Below are 24,866 nucleotides of genomic sequence, written 5' to 3'. Positions count from 1 at the left end.
AAGCTTGGCTGAAGAGATGGGTCTTAAACACACCAGCACGCACTTCCGAGGAAATGTTTTCATTGCTCACAAAATAAAAAGATAAAAACAAAGCTTTAACAAAAACAGGGTGAATAGATGACCAAACAGAGAAAAAACTTGTCATTGTAGATTAATGCAGGGATTGTACGGTAACTTGCGGATGCAGTTTTGGACGGAACATAAATGTAGAAAATAAAAAATGTAAAACTCGCCTGCTCTGTTGGACTGGTCGATCATCGGCTGAACGATGCGCCGCCTCGCATTGATGAACCTGAGAAAAGAGAGAGAGAGAGAGAAGGATGAAGGAGAGAAACAGGAGGAGGGAGGAGAGAAAAGGGACAGTTTGTAAATGAAGTCTGGCCGGCAGCATATGATTTCAGTATTCTGTCTGTAAAGCTGCAGGGAAACTGACTTCCTCACAGAGGCAAAGCTCTGATACCCTACGGGACATCAAACGCCTCACTGCACACAGAATAGCCAATGTGTAGTTTTTCTGATGTGTTTTCTTTCTTATTTTCTGAGAATTACTGGGAAAAAATGGGATAAAGTCACAAAAAATAGAGATGAAAACTGCTTCACACAACCATGTGAAACATGATTAAAACATCCACATTTATCAGCAGCTTAAATATTGGGACAAAGTATCATGTTTTTCCCCCAAAACATAATTTTGAGATCATCTTGCAACCGTTTCAAAACTTTGCAAGAATAAGAATGATGGATTATGAGGTTGTGAATATGGATGATGTATTTTTTCCTGATCTTATCTGAAGGTTGTACATATTGGTATGAAAATGAAATAACATAAAAAGAGGTGGACCTGGAACTGTTTTTATTTTACAGCTAAGAAGCAGAACTGTGACCAAAAATAATTTACCTGAATGGAGACACTTAAACTAAAAAACAGAAAAGTAAGTGTTGCTGGATTTTTTGAACAATTAGCTGAAAATAGAAAAATGTAATGTTACATAAAACTTAACCTAACTTTTAGTGTCTGATACAGAAATGACCCAAAATGTCAAAGATATTGAAGCCTTGTTACTGCTATGAAATAATGATTAGTGCAAGAAGCCAACAAGAGCAACGTTTAAATTTAGCAGCTAAAGTTAGCTAATGTTTCAGTTTAGCTGTTGATTTGGTTATGAATCGCTAATAATTCAAATTGGCAGCTAAAAGAGTTTGTTTCAGATTAGCAAACAGTTTAGTTCATAGCAGCTAAAACGATTTGGCTAATGATTTCATTTAGCATTTGAAACAATTTAATTTCAGGCAAGCTAACAGTTCAGTTTAATTGCTAAAATAGTTTGGTTCAGACAAGCTAACAACATTTAGTTTAGGAGCTGAAACTGTTTGTTTATGAACAGCTAATAATTCAATTTAGCAGCTAAAACAGTTTGATACAGATTAGCTAACAGTTAATTTATAGCACGTAAAATAGTTTGGTTAGTTTAGCTAATTATTAGCGGCTAAAACAGTTTGGTTCAGGTTATCTAACAGTTAAACTGAAACAGCTTGGTTAATTTAGTTAATTATTTAATTTAGCAGCTGAAACAGTTTGATTTAAGCAAGCTAATCATTCAGTTTAGCAGGTAAAAGTGTTTGCTTTTGGTTAGCGAAGGGTTCAGTTTAACCGCTAACAGTTTGATTCAAGTTTTGCGCCGACCCTGAACCGTGGCGCCCCCCGGTTCGAATCCAGCAGGGATGTTTGTTGTGTGTTATTCCCCATCTCTCCCCTCCTTTCCTGTCATCTCTCTGCTGTTAACTCTCTAATAAAAGTATAAAATGCACAAAATCAGTTGTACACAACCACAGGTGGGGTCCCAGTTCATTGAGTTCTGCTGTAGTTTTATTGTGTTTTCATTATTCTTCCAAAGGTGAATCAGGGGTTAACTAACATCACCAGGTTAATACAGTGGAATAAAAAAAAGTGTTAACTACACTGAAACCAGAAGCTGAACTCTGCTGATGGCGGCGGGCTTCGGGGGGGGGCTGCAGCAGCGGTGCATTCATACATGTCCCCTTCTAAGTACACTCTTGAAAGCCATCATCCTGGTATGCGTGACCTCTGACCCGGCACCTCCTGTGACCCCCCCTAACCTCCCCTGTTAACTCCCCATACTCCCCTCTGCCGCCTCCCCTCTGCAGAGGAGCGTTCTGGTCTTCCTCAGCTTAAAGCCTTCTGAACCGCCCGTCGACCCCTCCTGACCCGCCCTGGAGTTAAAGCTCTGTGGTTTCCCACTTGATTTATGTCCCCTACAAACAGCACCACCTCCTCACCTCCTCACCCCCGGGTGGGACAGTTCCATTTCAACTTGTTCGGAAAAGAGGGAGGAGAGGGGGTAAAAAAAAAAAAAAAAAGTGGGGGACGACCCGGTTTCCTTTTCAAGAAAACAAAAGCCACCGCGGTCTTTTCAGGGAATGAAAAAAGGCAAGCAGGAGGAGGAGGAGGAGGAGGAGGAGGAGGAGGAGGAGGGAAGACTTTAAGGGTTAGAAGTAGGGGAGCTTCATCCAACAGGAAGCTGAAAAGTGTCATCGACTGAGCCGTCAAGCTGAAGCTGCACAGAAACTACTTTCAGTGAAATATCTGACTCTGTCTGGTTGGTGTCAGTCACCTCTGATATCGATGGAGCTGATAACAGAATTCCTCTGGATTCACAAGATCATTTTACAGGCTCTTCTAAAGAAACAGTTAAAATGCCCTTTACAGTTTCCTGGAAAGTTTTTTTTTTTGTCTGACCTAAAGTCCAAAACCCGCAAATATGTAATTGATTATAATGCCAAGGCAAATAAAAGCTGAAATATTTCACATGTCAGAGGATTAAATAAGAGGCTGTTGGGATTTTTAACTTGAAACACGACTAAAACCATTATTCAACTCTCTCAATCTATCTAATCGTTTATTTGATTAATCGTTGCAGCTCTAGATGAAACACAAACAAGAAGACTGTACAACAAAAAGTGAGGACGATTAGATGATTAAAGGCTGAGAAACTAAGACTGTTGTGTAATTTTTGTTTTTTTTGTGAAATGCTGGAGACTTCTTCTTCTTTGGTGCCTCTAAAATCCTTCAAATGAAACAATCTGAGAGGCGAAAATGACTGATGACGTGTTCACACTACAGGGCATAAACTGATATATGAAAGGCAAACCTGAGATTTCCTGAACAAAGAACTGAGGATAATTATGGACGTTTTTCTTTTATATTAATAGTCGAACAACTGAAAAAGACACTTAAAAGAGCAGTAACTCAAAAGCTCAGTATGTACATTACAGACCCCCCCAATTAATATGGGGGGGGTCACAAGGTGATTAAAGGGCTAAGTTACACAAAATTACATTTATTTTTCCAAGTTGTGAAGTTTTGTGAAATACTGGATAATTGGTGCCTCTAAAAAATCCTTCAAATGAAACAATCTGAGGTGAAAATGACCGAGCTGTTAAACTGTTGATGACGTACTTTATATCACACAGGGTTGAAAGAGTTTGTGAGATTTTTTTTTAACTATTACTTCCAGGAAATATATCACTTTTTTTTTTCCAGAGATAAGCATAACTTCTCGCCAACTTCTTCATATTGATCAGATTATGTCACAGATGTAGCAGAACAACACTTAAAAGTGCAAAAAGAAAACATATTTTTCTAGTTTTCTAGCTCTTTTATTTCTTCACTTTGCTTTTCTGACACCTGCAGCAAAACAAAATCCCAACAAACATGAACCTGGTGAATAATGTCTGACCGTTTTCAACATTTCCTTCTAACATTACCGGTTTGAACACATCTAACGGTTACAAGAGAGCGTGAAACCATCTTAACAGTGCTGACCTGGTGTTTTTACTGTGTGTAGTGACAGAGAAACATAATCTGTCACATGCTGTTATTGCCCTCTATATTCTCCTCCTACATGTGTCTGATTAAGCCACTTGGACTACTGTTACAGTACTTTCATTATCGATCCATCTGCCATTAGTCGTTTATAGATAAATGGCATCTATAATTCAACAAAGAGCCCACAGTGATGCCTTCAATGTGCTTATTTTGGTCATAAATGACAAAGAAAAACAGTCTGGAATCAAAGAATTGTTGGTATTTTGTGTTTAAAAATGACTAAAACGATTAATTGCTGATTGAATTATCTAAAAGCTGATTCACAATATTTAAGCACACAGCTGGATCTAAGCTGCCAGTTTGCTGTGAAATGTAAAAACCTGCAAAAACTTAAGAATGCCGACGACTTCTAGATGTCAGTGATGACCATCCGACCTTTCGTACAGGTCGCAGCGGTGATAACTATGTTCAGTGATGAATAGACTGGCGTTGTGATAAATGGTGTCTAAAGGGGGTTTCAGTGTGGATACATAGTGCTTCCGTTAGAGATGTCAAAGCTTCACCCATTCATGACCTCTTCACACTATGAGACTGAGTTTACAGCTGCCGACCCCCCGAAACACACCCACATACATAGCACAAAGACATCGAACATCGACCACCGACATCCCCCCCGTCCCCCCCACCCTGCCCCCCCCGGCTTCAATAACACTGAGGCTCATTCTTCTGCAACCAGACGAACCATAAACTGACAAAGTTGGTTTTCATGGTAAAACATTTTTCATCGTGTATGTGTGTGTGTGTGTGTGTGTGTGTGAGTGTGTGTGTGTGTGTGTGTGAGTGTGTGTGTGTGTGTGTGTGTGTGTGTGTGAGCGGAGTGCAGCCGACTTCTAATGTGACGGCTTAATGTAAACTGTATTCACTTAATTTGACTAATCAACATTTCTTGTTTTAACACAATCCTACGGAGAGAAATATAACTCATTTGTGTTCTCAATTTCATAATTTGTGGTTTTTCATTTATTCATTAATTAATTTGTGACTATAACTGACCCTCACTGTGGATTTAGCTTTTATTTTGATATTGGACTAAAAGATATGTGGTTACAGGCCTACTTCTTCTGTGTTTTCTCTAAGATTCCTTAAATTTAAACGCTCCTGCGGATGTGTCGTCCAGTTCAAACAGACTCAGCTTCAGAGTTCAGGGTTGCTATTAAAATAAAGTTTTAACCACATTCTTCATTTCATTCGTTCTCCTTAATGCGTCCATGATTCATTCATGCAGACTGAACGTGTTTGATGCCTTTATAAGACGGAAAAATAGATAAATCGAGAGCACGAATTATTAATCAAGAACACAAACTAGTTTTTATTTCCTCTGTGGTTCCTCCCACGCTCTGTATGATCCTGTTCACGTTATAACAAGATATTATATATTTTCTTGTTAATACTTCTGTAGAAACAAAATAATTCAGTGTTATAACACAAAATGTTCTCTGTGTATCTCATTAAAACAAAAGTTTATACAGAAACATGTTAAGTTTGTAGACGCACAGAGTCGTACAATTAACAAGTTAAGTAAAAATACATGAAATGCAGGAATAAGCTGAATACATTATGATACTAGTATAATACTAATAACAGTAAAATGCATATAATGAAGTATACACAGTATATGTATTGATGTAATTTGATGAACATAGATGAGGCTCGATGTTGTTTACTGCAGGCTGAAGGAAACACGTCTCATGTGATAAAGAAAAGAAAGAATAACATCCGTCAGATATGTTTCTGCAACTGATGCGTCTTTGTTTTACTTGCTGAAGATTCTTTTTTTAAATATGCATAAAGAGAAATCTTCTTTTTTTTGCTCATAAAATCCTGACTGGAAACACCAGAAAACTGAAAAATACCCCCAAATGTCACAAATATTTACATTTTGACTGAAGTGGAAGAAAGAAACAGATCTGTCACCCTGACGCTGCTGTAGCTGCTTCTTAAAGGATGAAAAGATGAGTTAATGTCCTCCGTTTGACTCCTGACGGGGTTTTAAATGCACATAGAAACAGTTCAGTGGTCAAATTTGGGTGAAAGACACGAAGCAAAGATTCATTTGTCTTTCTGTGTGAACATCTTACAGTAAGTAGAGGTGCAGGACTGATTCTCTAAACTTTAATCAGCCGTCGTATCAGAGCTGCAACGATTTGTCCATCAACAGAAAATTAATCAGCAACTATTTTGATGATCCAACAATCGTTATAGTCTTTCAGCCTCTCACATGTGAGGATGTGAAGCTTTTCTGTGTCATACACGACAGTAAACTGCTGATCAGACAAAACAAGACATTTGAAGACGTCACCATGAGATCTATGAAATCATAATTTTCTGATCTTTTTTTTTAGCCAAAATTAAACAATTAATCGAGAAAATAATGAAAATAAGCATTAGCTGCAGCCATAGCCTGTACATGCCCGGTGTTGTGCTGAATGAACATGACAGCTTGAATTAGAAACGGTCAGAATCAGAGCTGATCATCATGGCGGACTGAATACAACACCTTCACTTCCTGTCAAAACAACCGACGGCTCAGCTTACAGAACATGGAATAAACTACATCAGCGACAACGAATCAGTGAACCGAACTGAACGAAACGATTCGAATCAGTAAAGTGATTCGTTATTTCCACCTCTAGTTGGAGGCCGAGGGAGGAGGAAGAGGAGGAGGAGGAGGAGGAGGGAGGTGTGCTTCTCTCTGTACAGTCAGACGCTCTCCTGAGGTTTTAAACAAAGCAGTTCAACACAACTACAATCCCAAAACACACACACACACACACACACACACACACTAACCCTCTGCTTGTAAAACAGTCGCTAAGCCCCGCCCAGCCTCGGTCATTCTCAGGTCAGCCGCCCCCCCCCCACCCCTCCTCTCACCCCCCCACCCCCTCGCTGCCTCACCCCGGGTGTGTTTAAATAAACCAGGCCAGCTGTTTGCCATGAAAATGCCATTTACACCAACTGCCCCCACCACACACACACACACACACACACACACACACACACACACACACACCTCTGTCTCTCCCACAAATCACCAAACACAAAGTATGATGGGAAAAAAAACGCCTGAATTGAAAATTTAACAAAAAACACTAAACCGAGCGGACAGTGTGAGCAACAAAACCTCCATAAAAACACATGAACGGTTGATGTTTTGTTGTTGTTGTTGTGACTAAATGTAGGTCAAGGTGTTTAAAAGAAATTCACTGAAGACGCTTAAACAAAGTTTCCCTGAGAACAAGATGTTCATCTGATTAGAGGAAATACGAGGAGGGTGAAGAGAGGAGGAGGAGGAGAGAGTTCAGAGGAAAGAAAGAGCAAAGATAGAGGAAGAGGAGAAAAAAGAGATGAAAGGAAGGGAAGGTGGGAATGTCGGAGAATAGAAGGGAAGAGGAACACACCAGAGGAGGAAGAGGGAAAAGTCAATTTTATTTGTATAGCTCAATATTTACAACAACAACACATCTTCTTCCTCGATTTGAAAAACTCCCTAAAGTTCCTCACCGTATGTGGCGACGCAGCAGATTCACGCAAGAATCCATCTCGTCACAGGCTTCAAGTTATGCGACCAATCGGCGTCCTTGAACTACTGGCAGGAACTTTAGGTGTGACGACAGCGAGAAGTGATCGCCGTGATAGACAGATGGTTCATCCGATCACCTGCCAAGTATTTTTTTTTTTTTTTTTTTTGAAAGTTCCCGCCCTTTTCCAAACAGGTTCTAAGGACGACTTCCCACACGGTTCTGTGTAACAAACCATCTGGCGCGTCAGGTTATGAAAAAAAACAAAAAACTGGACTTATCTGCAGGAGACAACTGTTCGCCTGCCGCGGTGTCCGTTTTCCAACCGCAAGTTTTTTTGTTGTTGTGGTGTTTACTGTTGCCATGACGACGTTTCAAGCGATCATTTTAACCCAAACCACAATCTTTCCCTAAGCCTAACCAGACCACACCAGTTGCTCTGAGTGTGTAATATTGCCACCGATGACCCGATGAGTCGCCATACAGACGCCAAAGTGGCGCCATGTGTGTCAGACATGGAGGGGCGTCACAGAGGAGGACGGTGTTTGACGGTGTTGGAATAGAAATTACAGACGAAGATGAAATGAGGTGAGGAGGTGAAGGTGAGGAGGTGAAGGTAAGGAGGGATGGTGAGGAGGTGAAGGTGAGGAGGTGAAGGTAAGGAGGGATGGTGAGGAGGTGAAGGTGAGGAGAGTGAAGGTGAGGAGGTGAAGGTGAGGAGGGATGGTGAGGAGGTGAAGGTGAGGAGGTGAAGGTGAAGGTGAAGAGGTGAAGGTGAGGATGGTGAGGAGGTGAAGGTGAGGAGGTGAAGGTGAGGAGAGTGAAGGTGAGGAGGTGAAGGTGAGGAGGGATGGTGAGGAGGTGATGGTGAGGAGGTGAAGGTGAAGGTGAAGAGGTGAAGGTGAGGATGGTGAGGAGGTGAAGGTGAGGAGAGTGAAGGTGAGAAGGTGAAGGTGAGGAGGTGGGGGGAGGGAGATGGTGATGAAAGGGTAGAGAGGGAGTGGAGGAGGAGAAGAGGAGGAAGAGGATAAAAGTAAAGAAGGGTGGAACCACAGCAGGAGAAGAGATGAAGAGATGAGAATAAGAGAAGGAAGACAGAAGAACAGATGAAAGTAGAGAGGAGGAGAACGAGGAGACGAGAAGGTGAGGAGAGGAGACAGCACCAGGATGAAGGAGAAGAAATGAGAGGGAAGAAGAGGAGGAGAAAGAAAGGAGGAGGAAACAAGAGGAGATGAGATAAAGTGATGGATGAAGACCTGAGGAGAGGAAATTAGGAGGCGGGAAAACAAAGGTGAGGCACATTTTTGGATTAACAAAAAAACCCAAGTACCACCCGCCCCGACAACGATTGGCCTGAAGTCACATGACCACATACCCAACCCATCTTTGTAGACGCTCCATTGGCTGATATCTGTCTGGATGTATATGACTGGTACCCAACTTACTTTATTTAAATGTTGTCTGTAATGTGTTTTATGACGACTCTGATGAAGACCACAAGCCGAAACACAACTAATAAAGTTGTTCTTCATACTACAAGTGTTGCTGGAGTTCTCATGTTTCTGCTAATTAGAGTTACAAACGTCAGTGAGATTTTTTAATGAGGTTTTCCTGTTTATTGAACACAAAGTTCCGGTTTCACTTTGGCGAGGAGAGGAAGAGTCTCTCACTTTCTTTCAGCTCCATCTGTCCTTCACACTGTACGTTATATTATGAAACTGGTCAGATATTTGTTAAAATGAACCTGCAACCTGCATGACACACATTCTCACTTCCACTGTAGAAGAGTCAGAGCGCATAAAACCCAAAAAACAGACCAAGTAAACCATCTCCATTGCAACACATTTATATGCAACACACACACACACACACACACACACTTGCCTCCATTTGATCTGACAGTATAAACCAGTGAACAGCAGTCGGATCAAACCGCTGCCTGTCTGCTTCATTTACAGCCTCATTTACTCTGAATCTGCAGAATCAGGGAAAAACACTGTGGGCTGCTCCAGAGGCGTTGCCACAGTAACAGCCAAATATTCGCAGGGAGTGGGACTGACTAATGGCTTCAGGGGGCTTCAGAGGCTCCAGAAATCAGCTAACAGTACGTCACCGGGACCTCAGAACCTGCCGTTTAACAAGTCTGGAGGTATTTCTACTCCGAGTATGAATTTATATCAAACCTAAGCAGGTAGATTAAAGGACGAGTTCTTAAACCAGCAGTCAGGTGTCCGTATGAACAGTGAAAGAGGTTTTCCTCGCTGTAATCATTCCTCCCAGTCTGAGTTAGTCATATCAACTGGATATCTGACACATTTACAGTCTTTTTTTAGCATCAAATTCCCTCTTTGTGTTTCCTCGGACAGTGTTTCCCTGTTGAGCTGCAGGTGGAAGTATAGTAACAAAAAGAGGGACTCTGGCACTAAAAAGACTGTAACGTTGAAAGATATCTACTTGATTTGACTCATTTGGACGTTTGAAGCTTCATATTAGCTTCAGATAAACTTCCGTCCTTTACTTTTTGTGTTTCTGTTGCTTCTTTCAAATCAAAGACGTAACTTTCGTGTTGTTTGTCTTGAAATCTCACTGTCAGAAATGAAATTTGACCAATGAAATCTGTCTGTTCAATGATGTTTGAAGATTGTTTCCCGACCTACCGATTCTACAACAAACGAAGCCGTCAAAAAAAGTCACGTACAACATCAAACCATCATGATTGTACCTCAAACACGCTGCCAGTCCTGAAAAAGCAGGAAAAGCTAAACGTCATCATCGCTGTGAGAGCAGAGACCAGAGAAAGGAAAACAAAACACAAAGACATGTAGGATTTCATCTGAGACTTAATGCTGTAATGTTAATGATATATTGTATTTGTCAGACATTAAGTAATAAATAATATCAGAACAGAAATGTCAAAGATACGTTTGAGGTCATTTAGAAACAGTTTATTCCCACAGTGAGAAATATTTGTTGATGTTATCTATATAAACTCTCATATATCAAAAATCCATTCTTCCTGCTAAACGGATCCTCTTGATGAGTTAAAAGCAGCTGTTTCAGATCTCTGATGTTTCTGAAATGTGAGTCTTGTTTTGTCTCTGACTTTATCTGCTGCTGCTGTTTACCTGCTCCTTCAACGTAAATTATATGAAATCATATTTAATGGCGGCTAAAATGGTGAATGAAAAAAAAGACTAGAAGTGAAAAAAATCAGTCAAAGATCGTTGTGATGCTCGCTGGAGGTCAACAAACCATGAAGCAAACTATAGTAGCAGGATCGCACTACTTTTTCTAGATCTTTAACTGAAACGTCAACTTCTCAGATCCATCCGTACATGTCGGAGCCACAAGATCAGAAATATGAGAGTGAACACACGGAAACACCTTAGCAACAGCCTTAGCAACCAAGGCTGCAGAACGGGCGGCTGTTTATGGGCGTCTGCGACGTGTCGATGTCAGCTCGTCAGCAGGGTAGAAAGCGTTCAGTGCAGGATGAAGCCCTGAGTTTTGACTTGCAGGCAGCTATTTCTACATAGTTTCACTTCACGTTGTGGAACTTTGACCACATTCAACATCAGACATCAGAACAGGATATAAATAACAGAAAAACCACAAAAAGCAGAATAAGTCCCCTTTAATCAAATTACTCGTATGACGATGCCCATGTTTGGTCACTGACTGTCTTCCAGCTTGTGTTATAATGCTCCAAAAGCTTACAAGTCTTACAAGACAGTGTGTCATTGAACGCACCACCAAAGAGGGTTGATAGAATGGTTTATAGCAGTCTGAGGCTGAGTCTGTTTGACAAGTTAGCAACGTTCACAACTACAAGCTCCAAAAAAACTCACCAAAAAATGTCATAAACTGTGACGTTCATATTTATACTATACATGTTCCCGCCAATTTTAACAGGACTGTTGTGACTCCGGTTCTCTCCCAAATTTTGGTTCATAGTGAATTTAACATCTTCGTCTATGAGATGAGTTTAAGAGACATGGAGAGTCGTCTGTTCGATGCACGTCTACCTGCCTGACAGCTAATGCTAACTAGCTAACTGTCTGCAAATATCAAGCTTCCTTCACTACAATAATCCCCAGCTCACTGAGAAGTCCAACCTGAAAAGTTTTCTGTGCTTGAATTGAAGGTTAAGTTCCTAAAAACCTTTTAGAAAAGTTCCCTGAGTGCCACAGAACTTAAATGCATACTTTGAAAGCTCATATCTGCTAAAACATCAGTTCAGTTCTGTGAATGTTGGAGACTAAAACAGAGCAGCAATGATGTGGTTTACTCTTAGATCCCCAACAATGAAATGTGCTGAGGTTTCCATTTCTGTATCAGTAAACAGGACACACACCAGGAAACATCCTACAGGTCTCTACTTCCCCACCTCCCCACCTCCGCCCTCCAAGCTCCAATTAACTCCCCAATTAACCGCCTCCTCCCCTCTGCAACTGTAGTTGGGGGATATTTGGAGACAGGGCAACCCCAAAGGAATTAATCATTCAAATCATTAGCCTCAGGTTGCCTGGAGGAGGTGGTGGTGGTGGGTGGGGGTGGGGAGCGGTCCTAAACACAACAAGAGTGTGTCGTCATCATCATCACCACCGACTCACCAGTTGTTGACCTGCAGGATGGTGAGGCCGGTGTCCTGCGCCAGCTGCTTCTTCTGCTCCTCCGACGGGTACGGGTGCTGCAGAGGGACAAAACACCGGCAGGTTAACACACAACAGCAAACACATCACAAGGTCATTTCCTCTTGTTGTTGTTGTTGTTGTCGTCGTGGTCGGTGTGAGCCTTAAAGCAGCTGCTAATTAGCGTTAAAGAAGGGAGGCGGGGCTAGACTCATTAAGGGAATATGAAATGGAGCATAATTAATGGAGAGAAGAAGTGGTGAGCCAATTAGAGAGGGAAGCCAAGTGGAGAGAGAGCCCTCTTAATTAGACTGTGTGTGTGTGTGTGTGTGTGTGTGTGTGTGTGTGTATGTGTGTGTTTGGGGTCGTTCAGGCTTGTTTCTCTAACAGTGGAGGATCAGAACAAGCCTGAGGCTGCAGCTCGATCCCAAGAGTCTGCGTGTTTATGTGAGACTGTATATGATACTTTCATATGTGTGTGTATGTGTGTGTACAGTTTGCATTCTGTTGATGTTTGTGGATGTGTGTGTGAATCATTGTATGTTGGCTCTTTTTGTATTTTTGTATTTTTACAGGAAAGAAGAAAAAACAAAGTTCTGATACACAAATCTGTTTTCAGTTTTTCGGACTTTTTCTCTAATCTTTGATTTTTGCTGAAATATTGGATCATTTGAATATTTATTGAAATGAAAGCATGTGAGAAGTTTAGAGGGAAAAATCACTATTTGGTGGAGCTGTTAACAACTCATAGACATGTGAAATGTGACCCCGACTACACACTGCTTTTTGTAAGACGTCAAAAGCCAAAAAGGTTGGAAACCACTGGTTTCATCTTTAACAATGTGTTGTATTTTAAAAGCTTGTTATATTATCCATTGTGTCAAATCTTCATCTGAAAAGTAACTAAAGCTGTCAAATAAATGTAGTGGAGTAGAAAGTACAAAGTAGCATCACATAGAAATATTCAAGTAAAGTACCTCAAAATTGTATTTAAGTACAGTACTTGAGTAAATGTACTTAGTTACTTTCCACCTCTGGTCTAAACCCTAGTCTAAATACAGATACCAGAAAGCAACAAGAAAACTGGTGACTCAGAGAATCAGGGAAATGCTCTCGAGACTTTGTCACACTGAAGGGAAAACAAACTGTTTGGTCTCCTGCTGAGATCAATTTCAGCCTGTAAAAGGGGTATTCATGGCTCTAAACAAATTGGGGGACAAATGCGGCTCCTTTCCAACATTCACCAAAACAAACTCCACACAAAGTAACCAGATTAAACAAAAGAACAAAAACCTTGCGTAGCCTTAACCACAATGCTATAGACTAAATGTAGCATTCACAAATTGTGAGGGTCACAAACCAAACTGGTCAGTAACACAGTCAGTCACACTAAGAGTTAACCTTAAAAAACAGTTTTAGATATCCAGGACGAGCCCCCAAAAGTCACAAACTGGCTCAGGAATGTGACAAGGAGAAAAAGTATTACTTAAAACAAATGTGATGTATTAAAACTAAACATGTGAAACAATAATGTGTAGGTTTAAGGGTGAAGACTTTGTCTCAGGTACAGTAAAGGTGAGGGTATGGTTATTGTAAGTCTCTAGGAAATGAATGTAAGTCAATGTAATGTCCTCTGAAGTGACGAAAAGTCCATTTTAGAACAATTTTAGAGTTTTTGGAGCATTGAACCATTCGTCTGGTTTCTCAAAGGGCTTCTGCAGGTGTTCATGGATTCAAGCAAGAAATTTTTAAAGCAGCTGTAATTAGTATGTTTATAATAATAATAATGATGTCTGAGCTGTCAGTGTGTAATGTGTTGGTCATGGCTCGTTGTGATGAACCTACAGAGAATTATCAGCGACTCTGCAGCTCCCATCGGCTTTACGGAGCTTTATAGTGAGATTCAGCTCATTGTTTATCTGTCCAGCTGCAACTTTACTGTTCTGGTTCACTCTCAGAGCTCTCATAGCGTCATTTTGGGATGCAGCAGGCAGCTGTTTTCAGAGAAAAAGCCACTGTACACTACCTGCTCAGCACCAAACGGCAAGCAGACACAGTTAGCTGTAGACTAGCTGGTGAACATAGTGGAGCATTTAGCAGCTAAAGAGCCAGATATTTCCCTCAGGAGCTGGTAGAGAGTAAAAACAGAGCTAAAAGAGAGTGAATATTGGACTTACATTCACCAGGTGGACAGAAACACGACTCCACATGAATTATAACGGATGTGGAAATGAGCAACTGTTTGCTAACATGTTATTTCAGGGTTTAACATTAATATAAATTTGAAAAAGAGATCTAGAAGTTGGCATCGGAGATTAGCTTTAAATAAACAGTATGGGAATGTGCAGCAGAGAAAAGTTCATGAAAGGTTATGCAGCCCTGAGAACAATAAATAATGTTTCACTGCAACAGCTGACAGTGAGTGAGAGTTGCTTCATCTGTTGACTGAAACCAGCTGCTGCAGATCCTCCGCGGCACGTTGCTGCCTGTCCCTGACCCAGATAACAGCACTTTCAGGAGCTATTTTCACACTGAGGTAACATGCAGCGCTGCTAAAGTTCAGACTCATTTAACTGTGGAGAGATCAGGCAGAACATCCCAAACACAGAACACATGGTTCAAGGTTGGAAGTTTGGAGAAGAAGAAGAAGAAGAAGGTCTGTCTGCTGCCACCAAACTATTAAACATAACTGCAGAACAGTGAGAATAAGTGAAGCACAGTCCTGTTCCAAGAGTTCTGGTACTTTACTTTCCATTTTGGGAACCTTTTTGACATTTCCGGCTACATTTCAGACATTTCTCATGCGAGAACCAGCCGTAGGACCAGGTCTGCTCTACAGCGGCACGTACTAGTGATTAACGAGGGCTTGTCACATTCGCCTCTCTCATTTACATTTTCTTTTAGGTTTGAACAAAAAAAGACAAGTGGTCCAGGCCTGTCGTACTAATCGTTTGCCATATTTTTCCACACTCTTAAGCCCCTTTCAGGCACGCACTCCCTTCACGTTAATCTGAAGGCAATTGGACATGCCTGAATAACAGCCTGAGTCACTTTTACATACAAGTCAGGACGGCGAAGTCGAACCTGAAACATTTCAAAATTAGTTTCAAGTCTGAACTGAATGCTGCAGATTAATATAAAAACCACAGCAGCACAATAAAACCTGCACATAGAAAAAGAGAGAGAGAGAGATGCATGTCTTGTTTTGCCTTTTAACATCATTGCCTTCTGTAATAAATCTGATTTAATTTAACACTATAAAAGAGACAATTTTAAGGCCCTGAGGAGATTCTTCTTCATATCAGATCAGTCTATTAAAAGGATTTCCCCCTTGCAGTGTGACCCTCAAGCAACACAATTATAATCTGAGCATTTTCAATTTTCATTCATGCCTGTTGAATATATGAATATACAGCAAACAGCATGTCAGCTAATAGGAATTAAATGCACAATATATAATTTCAGCTGCTAAGGGTCTCAATCAAAACAATAACAAAAGACGGAGTGTGATGACGGTGTGAAGTAGCAAGGGATCATGGGAGTTGTTGTCTTTGTTGTTAAATAACCAGCTTCACCAGGATAGGATTACTCCAGTGTTCATCATTCAGGATGTTTTTACCTGCAGAGGTCTCCTCCTCTCCAGAACAAACGGACCCGGAGATTACAGGTAAAAACACTGAATAAAGCTGTTCCACCTAAAAAAAAATCAATGTTTCCCCGACAATGTTTGGTGACCATTGGACTTCCTGGAGGGGCTGTTAGCCGAGCTGCTGCTAACGTTTGCCCAGTTTATTTCTCTGATAACTTAAGATCCAGACGTCCAATGACTAAAATCCTTCTTCCTGCTAAAAGATATAGTTAAAAACAACCTAAATTTATCATGAAAATGTGGCTTAAAAGTGAATAAAAGTCAATTTATAACAGTTTGTGTGGAACAACCACAACGCCGATGTATTATCTTGTATGTGTGTAAGTTACTCTTTGGTAGACGCCATTGTAGCGGACAAACACAGCGCCGCTGTATGCATCTTGTGCGTGTTTACTCTTTGGTAGAGGAGGTATGACGCCATCGACAGGCGACCAAATGAAACGGTCCGTTACTTTGATTAAATGACAGATTTCTCTGAGTTTGAAACTTGTTGGAAACATTTGAGATAATGTAAGTACACAACTCAACAACATATATAACATAGGTGTAGTTGTTTTTAGACATTTTAATGTGAAATAATTACATATTATACCTTTAAATGAAAGTAACAGCCAATGTCCTGTCATTCAACGATTATACAGTCAGACTTTCAACAGGCTGCAGAATTAGTCTCTAATAACGATTAATGATGAAACTGATCAGTAACAGTGAAAAATACTTTTTAAAATCTATCAGTGATGCAGCCTGAGAGAGAACAAAAATGGTTCCTCTTTAATATAATTTTCTCTCTGTCCTCTTTCTAGGTGCTAAATATTCCATAAATGGAAAAAGGAATATTAATGTTAACAGATACTGTGGATGAAGCCGGTAATATTACATATGTCTGAAAAGCCTGTAAGAAGTATACAAGAATTTTAAATATGTCACCAAGTAAAAAAAAAAAAAGTGATGTAAAAGTAATCTTCTATGCAGGTCCAGGTGAACATCCTCCTCAGATCTGATTTTGTTTTGTCTGAGACAATCATGAGAGAAAAGAGGTGAAATCTTTGTGTCCTCGATCTCACTGTGAGACTCGTCCACCGAAAGTCTGACAGTCAGAAATTTAAAACCAATTTCGACCCACGACTACAAACCAACCAATCAGAAAACAACATTAAATGACATTTTGTAAGTGCAGGTTTGGAATAAAGTTTAGGGAGGAAAACAACAAAAGGAGTCTTTTTTCTTGATGATTCAGCTCCGTGGCTGCATTTTCAAAACATCCGAGCTGCAGATGGATGACTTGTCTCTGGTTTCATTTCCTTTCTTCTATTTACTTGGTAGCTCTATGATTCATCACTTACTCAGTAAACAATCTGACAGTCTGACTCAGATTAAACAAGGTGTTTCTCGCCATCCAACTTCATGTGAAACTGTTGTTTCTTCATTCCTGTCACAGTACAGTTTTATGATGACACACCTTTGACAGCTGTTGTAATAATTTCTTTCTCTTCTTTTGCTCCTAATAAAACTAACATTGCTTAATTTGTAAAGCTCTGCGGTTTGAAGCAGAACAGGTCATCTTGTATTGTAATTTAAGGGGCGTCGACTGTGCAAATGATCAAATCTCACAATCACACACACACACACACAGCTCTTCATTGAACAGAACAAACTCATCCATTTAAAACGAACAATTCAGGACAAGTCGGTGCAGTGAAGACGGTTTACTGAATCTAACTGTGAACATTTGCAGGAGCAAACCTGATGGAAACAAGTAAGAGAGGTTCAGGAAGAAAATACAAATGGGTTCCAGCTGGTATGTTTTTCAGATTTAGATGTAAATATAATAAATATTATTTAAAGTGACTCAACCTGTGCCAATGTGCCAAAACTTGCAAAATCTAAAATTTTATTCGTGACACAGTATTATTTATTTGTGGTTTTGATACTTTAACTTCAGTAAAGGCTTTAAATACTTCTTCCTTTACTGTTCCTGTATGTGATGACAGGCTTATTTGACTAATTGAAACCACAGTCGGTACATGTGTAAAAAAAAGAAAAATAACCCTCAAGGTTGTTTCCTTTCAGCTGAGCCAACGTGTGAAAGACAGAAACGCAGAAGAAATTAGCATAAAGAAGTAGGACATCGAGGACAAGGAGAAATACATATGAAGCAGGAAGGTTACTCCACCTCCTGCTATTTAAGAATTCACCGCCACACGGTAACCAATCACACAGCCTCGGGCCAACGCCAGAAGATCCACCACATCCCTCTCTGCGGTGGAAAACGAGGAGGGAAAGTCTTTGATGTTTTCTTTTCTCCAACTCGCTCATCCCTCTGCCAAGACTGCTGTGTTTTCCCTGTGATCTGATAGCAGGTAATTGGCCTAAACTGCATCTAATTTGCCACAAAGAGCGATAATCATGGAAGTTGCTTCATCGCAATTTTCAGCCTCAAAAGTAGAAGATTTTCTCCAGGGAGGCGCTTTAATTGTTCCACAACACAACGCAGATGATTTTATAGAAACAAGACGAGGCAAAGGGAAAAGAAAACATTTTACGAGCGTAACACACCGACATCCAACATCATCTTAAAGCACAGTGACCTCTGACCTCTGATGTACTGCTCATCGTAGCAGCATGAGCAACGAGTTAAATGTATGAAACCGCAGGATCTTCCTTCACCACAGTAAAACCACATGCTGCTCCACCTCCAAGTCTAATTTCAGAGTTTCCACTCGAGGTTTTAATCTGGAGCCACCTGCTCATTATAAAATTATAATCCTGTTAGCAGGGAGTGGCGGCTCCGACCACCTCGCAGCTCGCAGCTCCCGGCTCGAGCTGCCTGTCTTAGTCCTCAATGTCCTGAATACACCAACAGACCTACATCCACACTGTAGTTGGAAACCACTGTAATGCATACATAGATTTAAAAATAACCGATTGGGTTGTGTGAATATCTTAATGAGATCTAATCATAGGGTGCATCATGGGTAATGTAGGCACAAGATTTTGACAAGGAAGAAGAAGAATGTGTTGACAATATCTCTGATTCTGCTGCAGCAATTTTTATCCTTTTTTATAAAAAAAAAAACTGTCCATCATGAGTCCTAAAATGTTTTAGGAGTGCAACACTAAATCTGAGCTGTAGTCTTTTAACAAGGGATGCATGATATTAGATTTTTTGCTGATATCCGATATGCCAATATTTCCAACTCATTGTGGCCGATTGCTGATGCCGATACCGATATATGCACATATTATTATTATTATTATTTTTCCAGCTGGCTGAGGAGACTATTAGGCATGCAAGTATAGATTGTATTAAGTATGATCAAGAAAGACAATATGTGAAGGAAGAACTTAGGAAAACTGAAGTTCAGTCCAGTTGGATCCACATGGAGAATCAAGGCTAACGTTAGCTGAGAGGCTAGCGGAGCATTAGCCACAGCATGACCAACAGCCAGCTAGCCTCCCGGCTAACACTAGCCCTTGCTAGTCCATGTGGATCTAACTGGAGCACCGAGCCCCGGTTTGTTATTCAGGTTAAAGTAGGAAGAAGCAGCGGGTCTGATGGGGTGACACAGTCCGTCGAGGGAAGCACAGTCAGGCGGCGGAGGGGAAGGCGACATATCGGCCTCTCATAATCGGCAGAATTCGCCGATGCCAATATTTCATTTTAGAGCTTTTATCAGCCGATACCGATGACCTGCCAATAATATTGCGCATCCCTTCTTTTAACCAAAGGTTAACATATTGTGCTAACGTTAGCTTGGGTCCGAGGTAGTGGGGCGTGTTTTTCCAGAGCGTGAAAGGCAACACGTCGCACTCCTTATTTGGAAGATCCAAAATGGAAAAGATGGCGCCGAATATAAAAGCTGCAACTCTGGGCTTCTAACCGGGTCCGATGAAACCAACATGTGTCGTCACACAATCCTGCTACGAACCCTAACCCTGTTTCAGAGTGGGCTCATCAGGAGGCGGGGCCTTAAAGAGACAGGAGCTAAAACGGCCTGTTTCAGACAGAGGCTGAACTGAGGGGCTGCATAAAGGACCAGTATAAGATAAATAAGGAGTTTTTAAACTGTAAAACATGCAAAAATATTCCAGTAGAGCCCCCAGAATATAAATATACACCTGGAAATGGAACCTGGAACACACACTTCAGTGCCAGACTGTAAATGCATGTTAAACACCTTCAAACACACACTGGTTCATGTTGTGATGTGGGGGAGGTGTTGTTTAGTTCCCCAGTAAACCTGTTAAGAGGCTGTAATTATTACTCATTTAGTGAGTGGAGTGGTGTGTGTGTTGCAGACATGTCAGCACTGGCTCTGACACAACAGAATTTTTTGTAGAACTGATTCATTTTAAAGCGAAGAAATGATCAGAGGACGTTTCATTACAGGAAAACGTTGCAGCTTATTGCTGGGATTAAGAGAAAATGAGCAGTTATTAAGGGTTTTTTTGCTTTAACAGGTTAAATTTTGTTTTTGTAAATGTGACTTTGTCTTTCCGACAGCTTGCAGCTTTCCCTCCATCTGCTGTCTGGTTGGCCTCGCTTCATTATCTGACGGACGCTCATTTACGCTGTCAGGGAAGAAAGGCTGCTCCGTGATGTATGTGACCACATGCTGGACATTTTTTGGGATGTATGTGTAAGTGTGTGTGTGTGAGAGAGGTCAATAAAGGCGACTCCCACAGAGAGCCAGGCCCCGGGGGTCCCTGGGGGGCCTGTCACAGAGGTAATGGATGATGTTTTCACTGCAGGGTGAGGGAGCCACAGAACAGCCTTCCTCACACTGCAGGGAAATGAACGTCTGATCACAGAGGCCTTTATTTTTTAACCAAACCCAGAGCTGGTCGGATACGATAAGTTTCAGGTCTGATTACACAACTGCAGTCCCGCTGGCCACGTTTTTAGACGGAAACACAGGAAGTCACATCCAAGAGTCCCAGATTTTAGTTCATGAAAAACCTTTAAATTTTATCCAAACACTGTCCGACCTCATTGGACTGAATCGTTCACCATTTTTCTTCAAATCTCTGCACATGTTTCTGTTTATCCAAGAGAGAGAAAACTGAATTAGAAAGAATTGTCTGATTCTGACTTTTTTTTTTACACCCCGACAGAAAGAAAAAGCTCTGATTTGAATTTCTTTGGCCTGAAAGTGTTCAAGACTCGGTTCAAAATATCAGTTACAGAAAACTTTAGTCTTTAAAACTCAGCCTCTAGAAACCATTTAGGCCACGAAAAACAAGTTTGCTTTTGGCACCTTTCGACCAAATCGTCCAAGACACATTATCAGGTACCTCAGAAAGTCCTTCCTCAGGAAAAAATGCTTCTCTGGAGGCAGAAACTAAATCTGGAAATGCGACTGAAATCAAGGTTAAATTCCTGAGTTTCTCAATTATAAACTTGCATTTTACCAACAAATACAACAAGCAACTGCAATGAGATTGTCATCGCTCACCAACATCAGAGTTTCTTCCTTTGATCTTCCATTAATTGATTAGTTGCCAAATATTAAATTAATCACCAACTATTTTGATAATTGCTTAATTGTTTTGAGTAATTTTTGATTAAAAAAAAATCCAAATTCTTTGATTCAAGCTTGTCCAATGTGAATATTTTCTGGTTGTCTTAATTTTGGCTCCTTATTTTCAGCCCTTGATCACTCTGGTTGGTTTGCTAAGGTTCATTTGAGCAGATCTAAACACAACGATCGTATTCAGACCAAAACAACCTCACAGAGACTCTTTAGAGGAAGTCGACCTGGTCCAGTCAGAAACTAGGATGCGCTCAACACCCACACTTGCAGTCTTGATCACTTAAGTGCACGTTCACACACTGCTAGGTGACCAGGTGTGTCCCACGTCTGAAATATACCAACACACACTTCATTGAACCCACACTTGATGCACACTTCTAATACTGCTTCAAAGCCACATTCAGAGCCAAGTGTATCCAACAATTTACCAAAGTGTATCACAAATCACCAGTCCAGTTGTTGGTGGTAGTTTGTCTATTGGCTGGTTTTAGGGCCAACAATAATCAACTGACAAGAAGAAGTTTATGAATTGAGTTTAGTGTGAATATTATGATGGTGGATATGATCCAAACACCAAACTATGGCAGAACCTTAACTAACGGTCCACCTGTTCTCGTTCTTCTTCAGGTGAATATTAACCAATTCTGTTCAGAGGCAATTAAGCTGCTGCTGACAGACAGTGAACCTTAAGCTAACATACGTGGCTGCTAGCATGCATGAGGGTAGCTAGCTTAATCAGTCTAGTGCACTTTTTTTTCTAGCTAGACGTTCCAATCCCCACACGATCCACGAACAATAAAGGGGAAAAGTGGATTCATTGTGTGTGTGTGATGATGACAAGCTAAAGAGAGCTAAGAAGCTTTAATCATATGTCATATATATAATATATATGAGTTTTGTCATCAACACAAGCTACAAAACTACTGTTGCAGCAAGTAATGCTTGCCTGAACTGCCGACAGCTGCAGGTGGATTCAAGATGGATTCTAAACGATCTGAGAGCCCAATATGATCAATCCACTTTATATTAAGATGCACATTTTTCAAAAGCTCCCTGATATGTGTTTTATTTTTAAATGCAGCCCTTATTTTACTTGAAATTATGGCAGAACCTTAACTAACAGTTCATCTGTTCTCGTTCTTCAGGTGAATATTAACCAATTCTGTTCAGAAGCAATAAAACTGCTGCTGACAGACGGCGAACCTTAAGCTAACGTATGTGGCTACTAGCATGCATGAGGGTAGCTAGCTTAATTAGTCTAGTAGTCATTTGTTTACTAGCTAGACGTTCCAATCCCCACATGATCCTCTAGAAAGGTGAAAATTGGATTCAGTTGTGTGTGTGATGATGAAGCTTTAATCATATGTAGTTTTTCCATCAACAGAAGCTACGAAACTACACGCTAACGTGCTGTTGTAGCTAGTAACGCCTGAACTAGCGACAGCTGCAGATGGATTCAGTTCTTTATATTAAGATGTGCATTTTTTAAGCTTCCTGTTATGTATTTTATTTTTAACATGCAGCCCTTATGTTACTTGAAATGAGAAAAGAACATTTATTTATTATAGAATCAATATTATTGAAGACTCGACTGATCCACTGCTCTTGAAGAGAAGAAAGAAACAATGCAGCCACACAAAAACCTGAGAAACAAAAAAGACTCTTAAAGAAACTCCTTCATAGACACTATCAGTCTCTCTTTCTCACAGACACAAACACAAACAAACACAGTCAAATAAAAAAAAAAAGCTTTACAGCTTTAGGGGAAACCACAGATTGCCAAGTGAATGTTTCCACCATTTTATTTGTTTAAACAAGTTTTGAAATGTTTTATTTTCCTCGTCTTATCTTTTGCCCAGTTTTATTTTTGGCCATAGATGTTATAAATTAATGTCACTATAAATATCTGACATGCAGCTTTCTGTCTAGCTCCTGTTCTGCCACTTGCTGAGCCGACGGCGTTGTAGCTAATCTACAATCAAACTGGAATCTGCTTTTATTGTTGGTTTATTGTCACATTTGGCCACATGTTACTCATATATTGTATTTGGGTATTTACAGGATATTGTCATGGCTAATTGAGAGCCTATAAATCCCTCTAGTCGTTCTGGCAGTTACACTTAAAGGACACTGGAAACCTCTTTTCTCTGCACTGGAAAATATTCTGCTTGTGCACTCAAGGCGACTGGTAAATCCTCTTATTGGAGGAATAACAGATAACATCTGTGTGTAATAGAAAGTTAGTTTCTTTCATGTTGTTGGTGTATATCACATCAACAGTATTCATTTTTCTATGCGTTGAGTGAGATTTGTTGTCATTTTAGGGTTATTTTGAATTATATGACAGCTGTTGAGTGTTGGCTGAGTTGTTTTTCTGCCAACATGTCGTCATTAAGAGTCTTTTAGAAAGACTGTGTGCATTGAGGACGTTGCTGAGACTTCTGATTTAAGCTCTGAGGCTGTAATTCTTAACGAACATCTACTGAATGTGTGTTTTGTGTATTAATGTCATGCAAGGATTATGTCCACTTTATAGACTGCTGCAGGAATGTTCTTCAAAGGGTTGTCATGTTGTCCACATAAAACAAATAATGGTTTTATATAGTTATATACAGCATATCGTTAAACAATATGTATATAGTTTATAGTTTTATACATAGAGTTTATAGGAAGCTTCCTGAAGCTGACCAATCACAACAGAGTGGGCTCATCAGGAGGCGGGTCTTAAAGAGACAGGAGCTAAAACGGCTGAACTGAGGGGCTGCATAAAGGACCAGTAGAAGATAAATAAGGAGTTTTTAAAGGACCAGTCTGTAGGATTTAGTGGTTATCTAGCGGTGAGGTTGGAGATTGCAAACAACTCAATAACCCTCACCCTCACCAGAGAAATGCGACAGGTCCTCTCTAGAGCCAGTGTTTTTGGTTTGTCCGTTCAGGGCTACTGTAGAAACATGGCGGTGCAACATGGCGGGCTTCATGGAAGAGGACCCGCTCCCTATGTAGATATAAAGGGCTCATTCTAAGGAAACCAAAACACAATGATTCTTATTTTCAGGTGATTATACACTAATTAAAAATACTTATAATTATCATATTCAGTTTCTATGACATCCGTTCTGGACTAAATTCTACACACTGCACCTTTAACTGGAAATCAAGCAAAGATATTCCAGTAGAGCCCCAGAATATAAATATAGACGTGGAAATGTGCAGAATACGTCTCCTGTAAGTCAAAGGCAAAACAGCTTCTAGACAGAATGATGTCATCTTGATGAGTTTTTCGTGTCTAAACTTTTCCGTGTCTGTTACGATGTGACGTTATGTGAGTCTATGTTGCCTTTTTGTCTCGACTACATCCTAAAAACATTTTATAGACTGCTTGTTTTTGAGATTTGAGATTTTTGTTGTGATATTTCTTCATGTCTCTTGTCTCTCTTTTGTTGAATAGTTGGAAATAAGTCTTTACTGTTCTATCCCTGGCAAAGTCTGATATGTTGTATTTTTAAAATATATTCGACTGTTGTCAATAAAACTAAAACTACTGCAATTAAAATGTAATTAGAAATAATTAATTTTGTTATTGTTGATAATCAACCACAAAAAAAATCAGAGACGGAGTGGCGG

At 40.3% G+C, this 24,866-nt stretch overlaps 1 protein-coding gene across 2 annotated transcripts in view; it reads right to left on the bottom strand.

Moving 5' to 3' along the window:
• The window catches only part of meis1a (Meis homeobox 1 a), a 65,292-nt gene that overhangs the window by 8,671 nt on the left and 31,755 nt on the right, over positions 1–24,866 (bottom strand). For both annotated transcript variants that reach the window (XM_067585663.1, XM_067585664.1), the window contains exons 9-10: positions 12,042–12,118; positions 234–292 (exon numbers count right to left, since the gene is read on the bottom strand). In XM_067585663.1, the coding sequence (XP_067441764.1) occupies positions 234–292; positions 12,042–12,118 (136 nt within the window). The remainder of the gene's footprint in view (positions 1–233; positions 293–12,041; positions 12,119–24,866) is intronic.

This window comes from Thunnus thynnus, chromosome 3 (assembly GCF_963924715.1).
Source record: "Thunnus thynnus chromosome 3, fThuThy2.1, whole genome shotgun sequence".
Classification (NCBI taxonomy): domain Eukaryota; kingdom Metazoa; phylum Chordata; class Actinopteri; order Scombriformes; family Scombridae; genus Thunnus; species Thunnus thynnus.
This window is presented reverse-complemented; position numbering and strand designations above follow the sequence as displayed.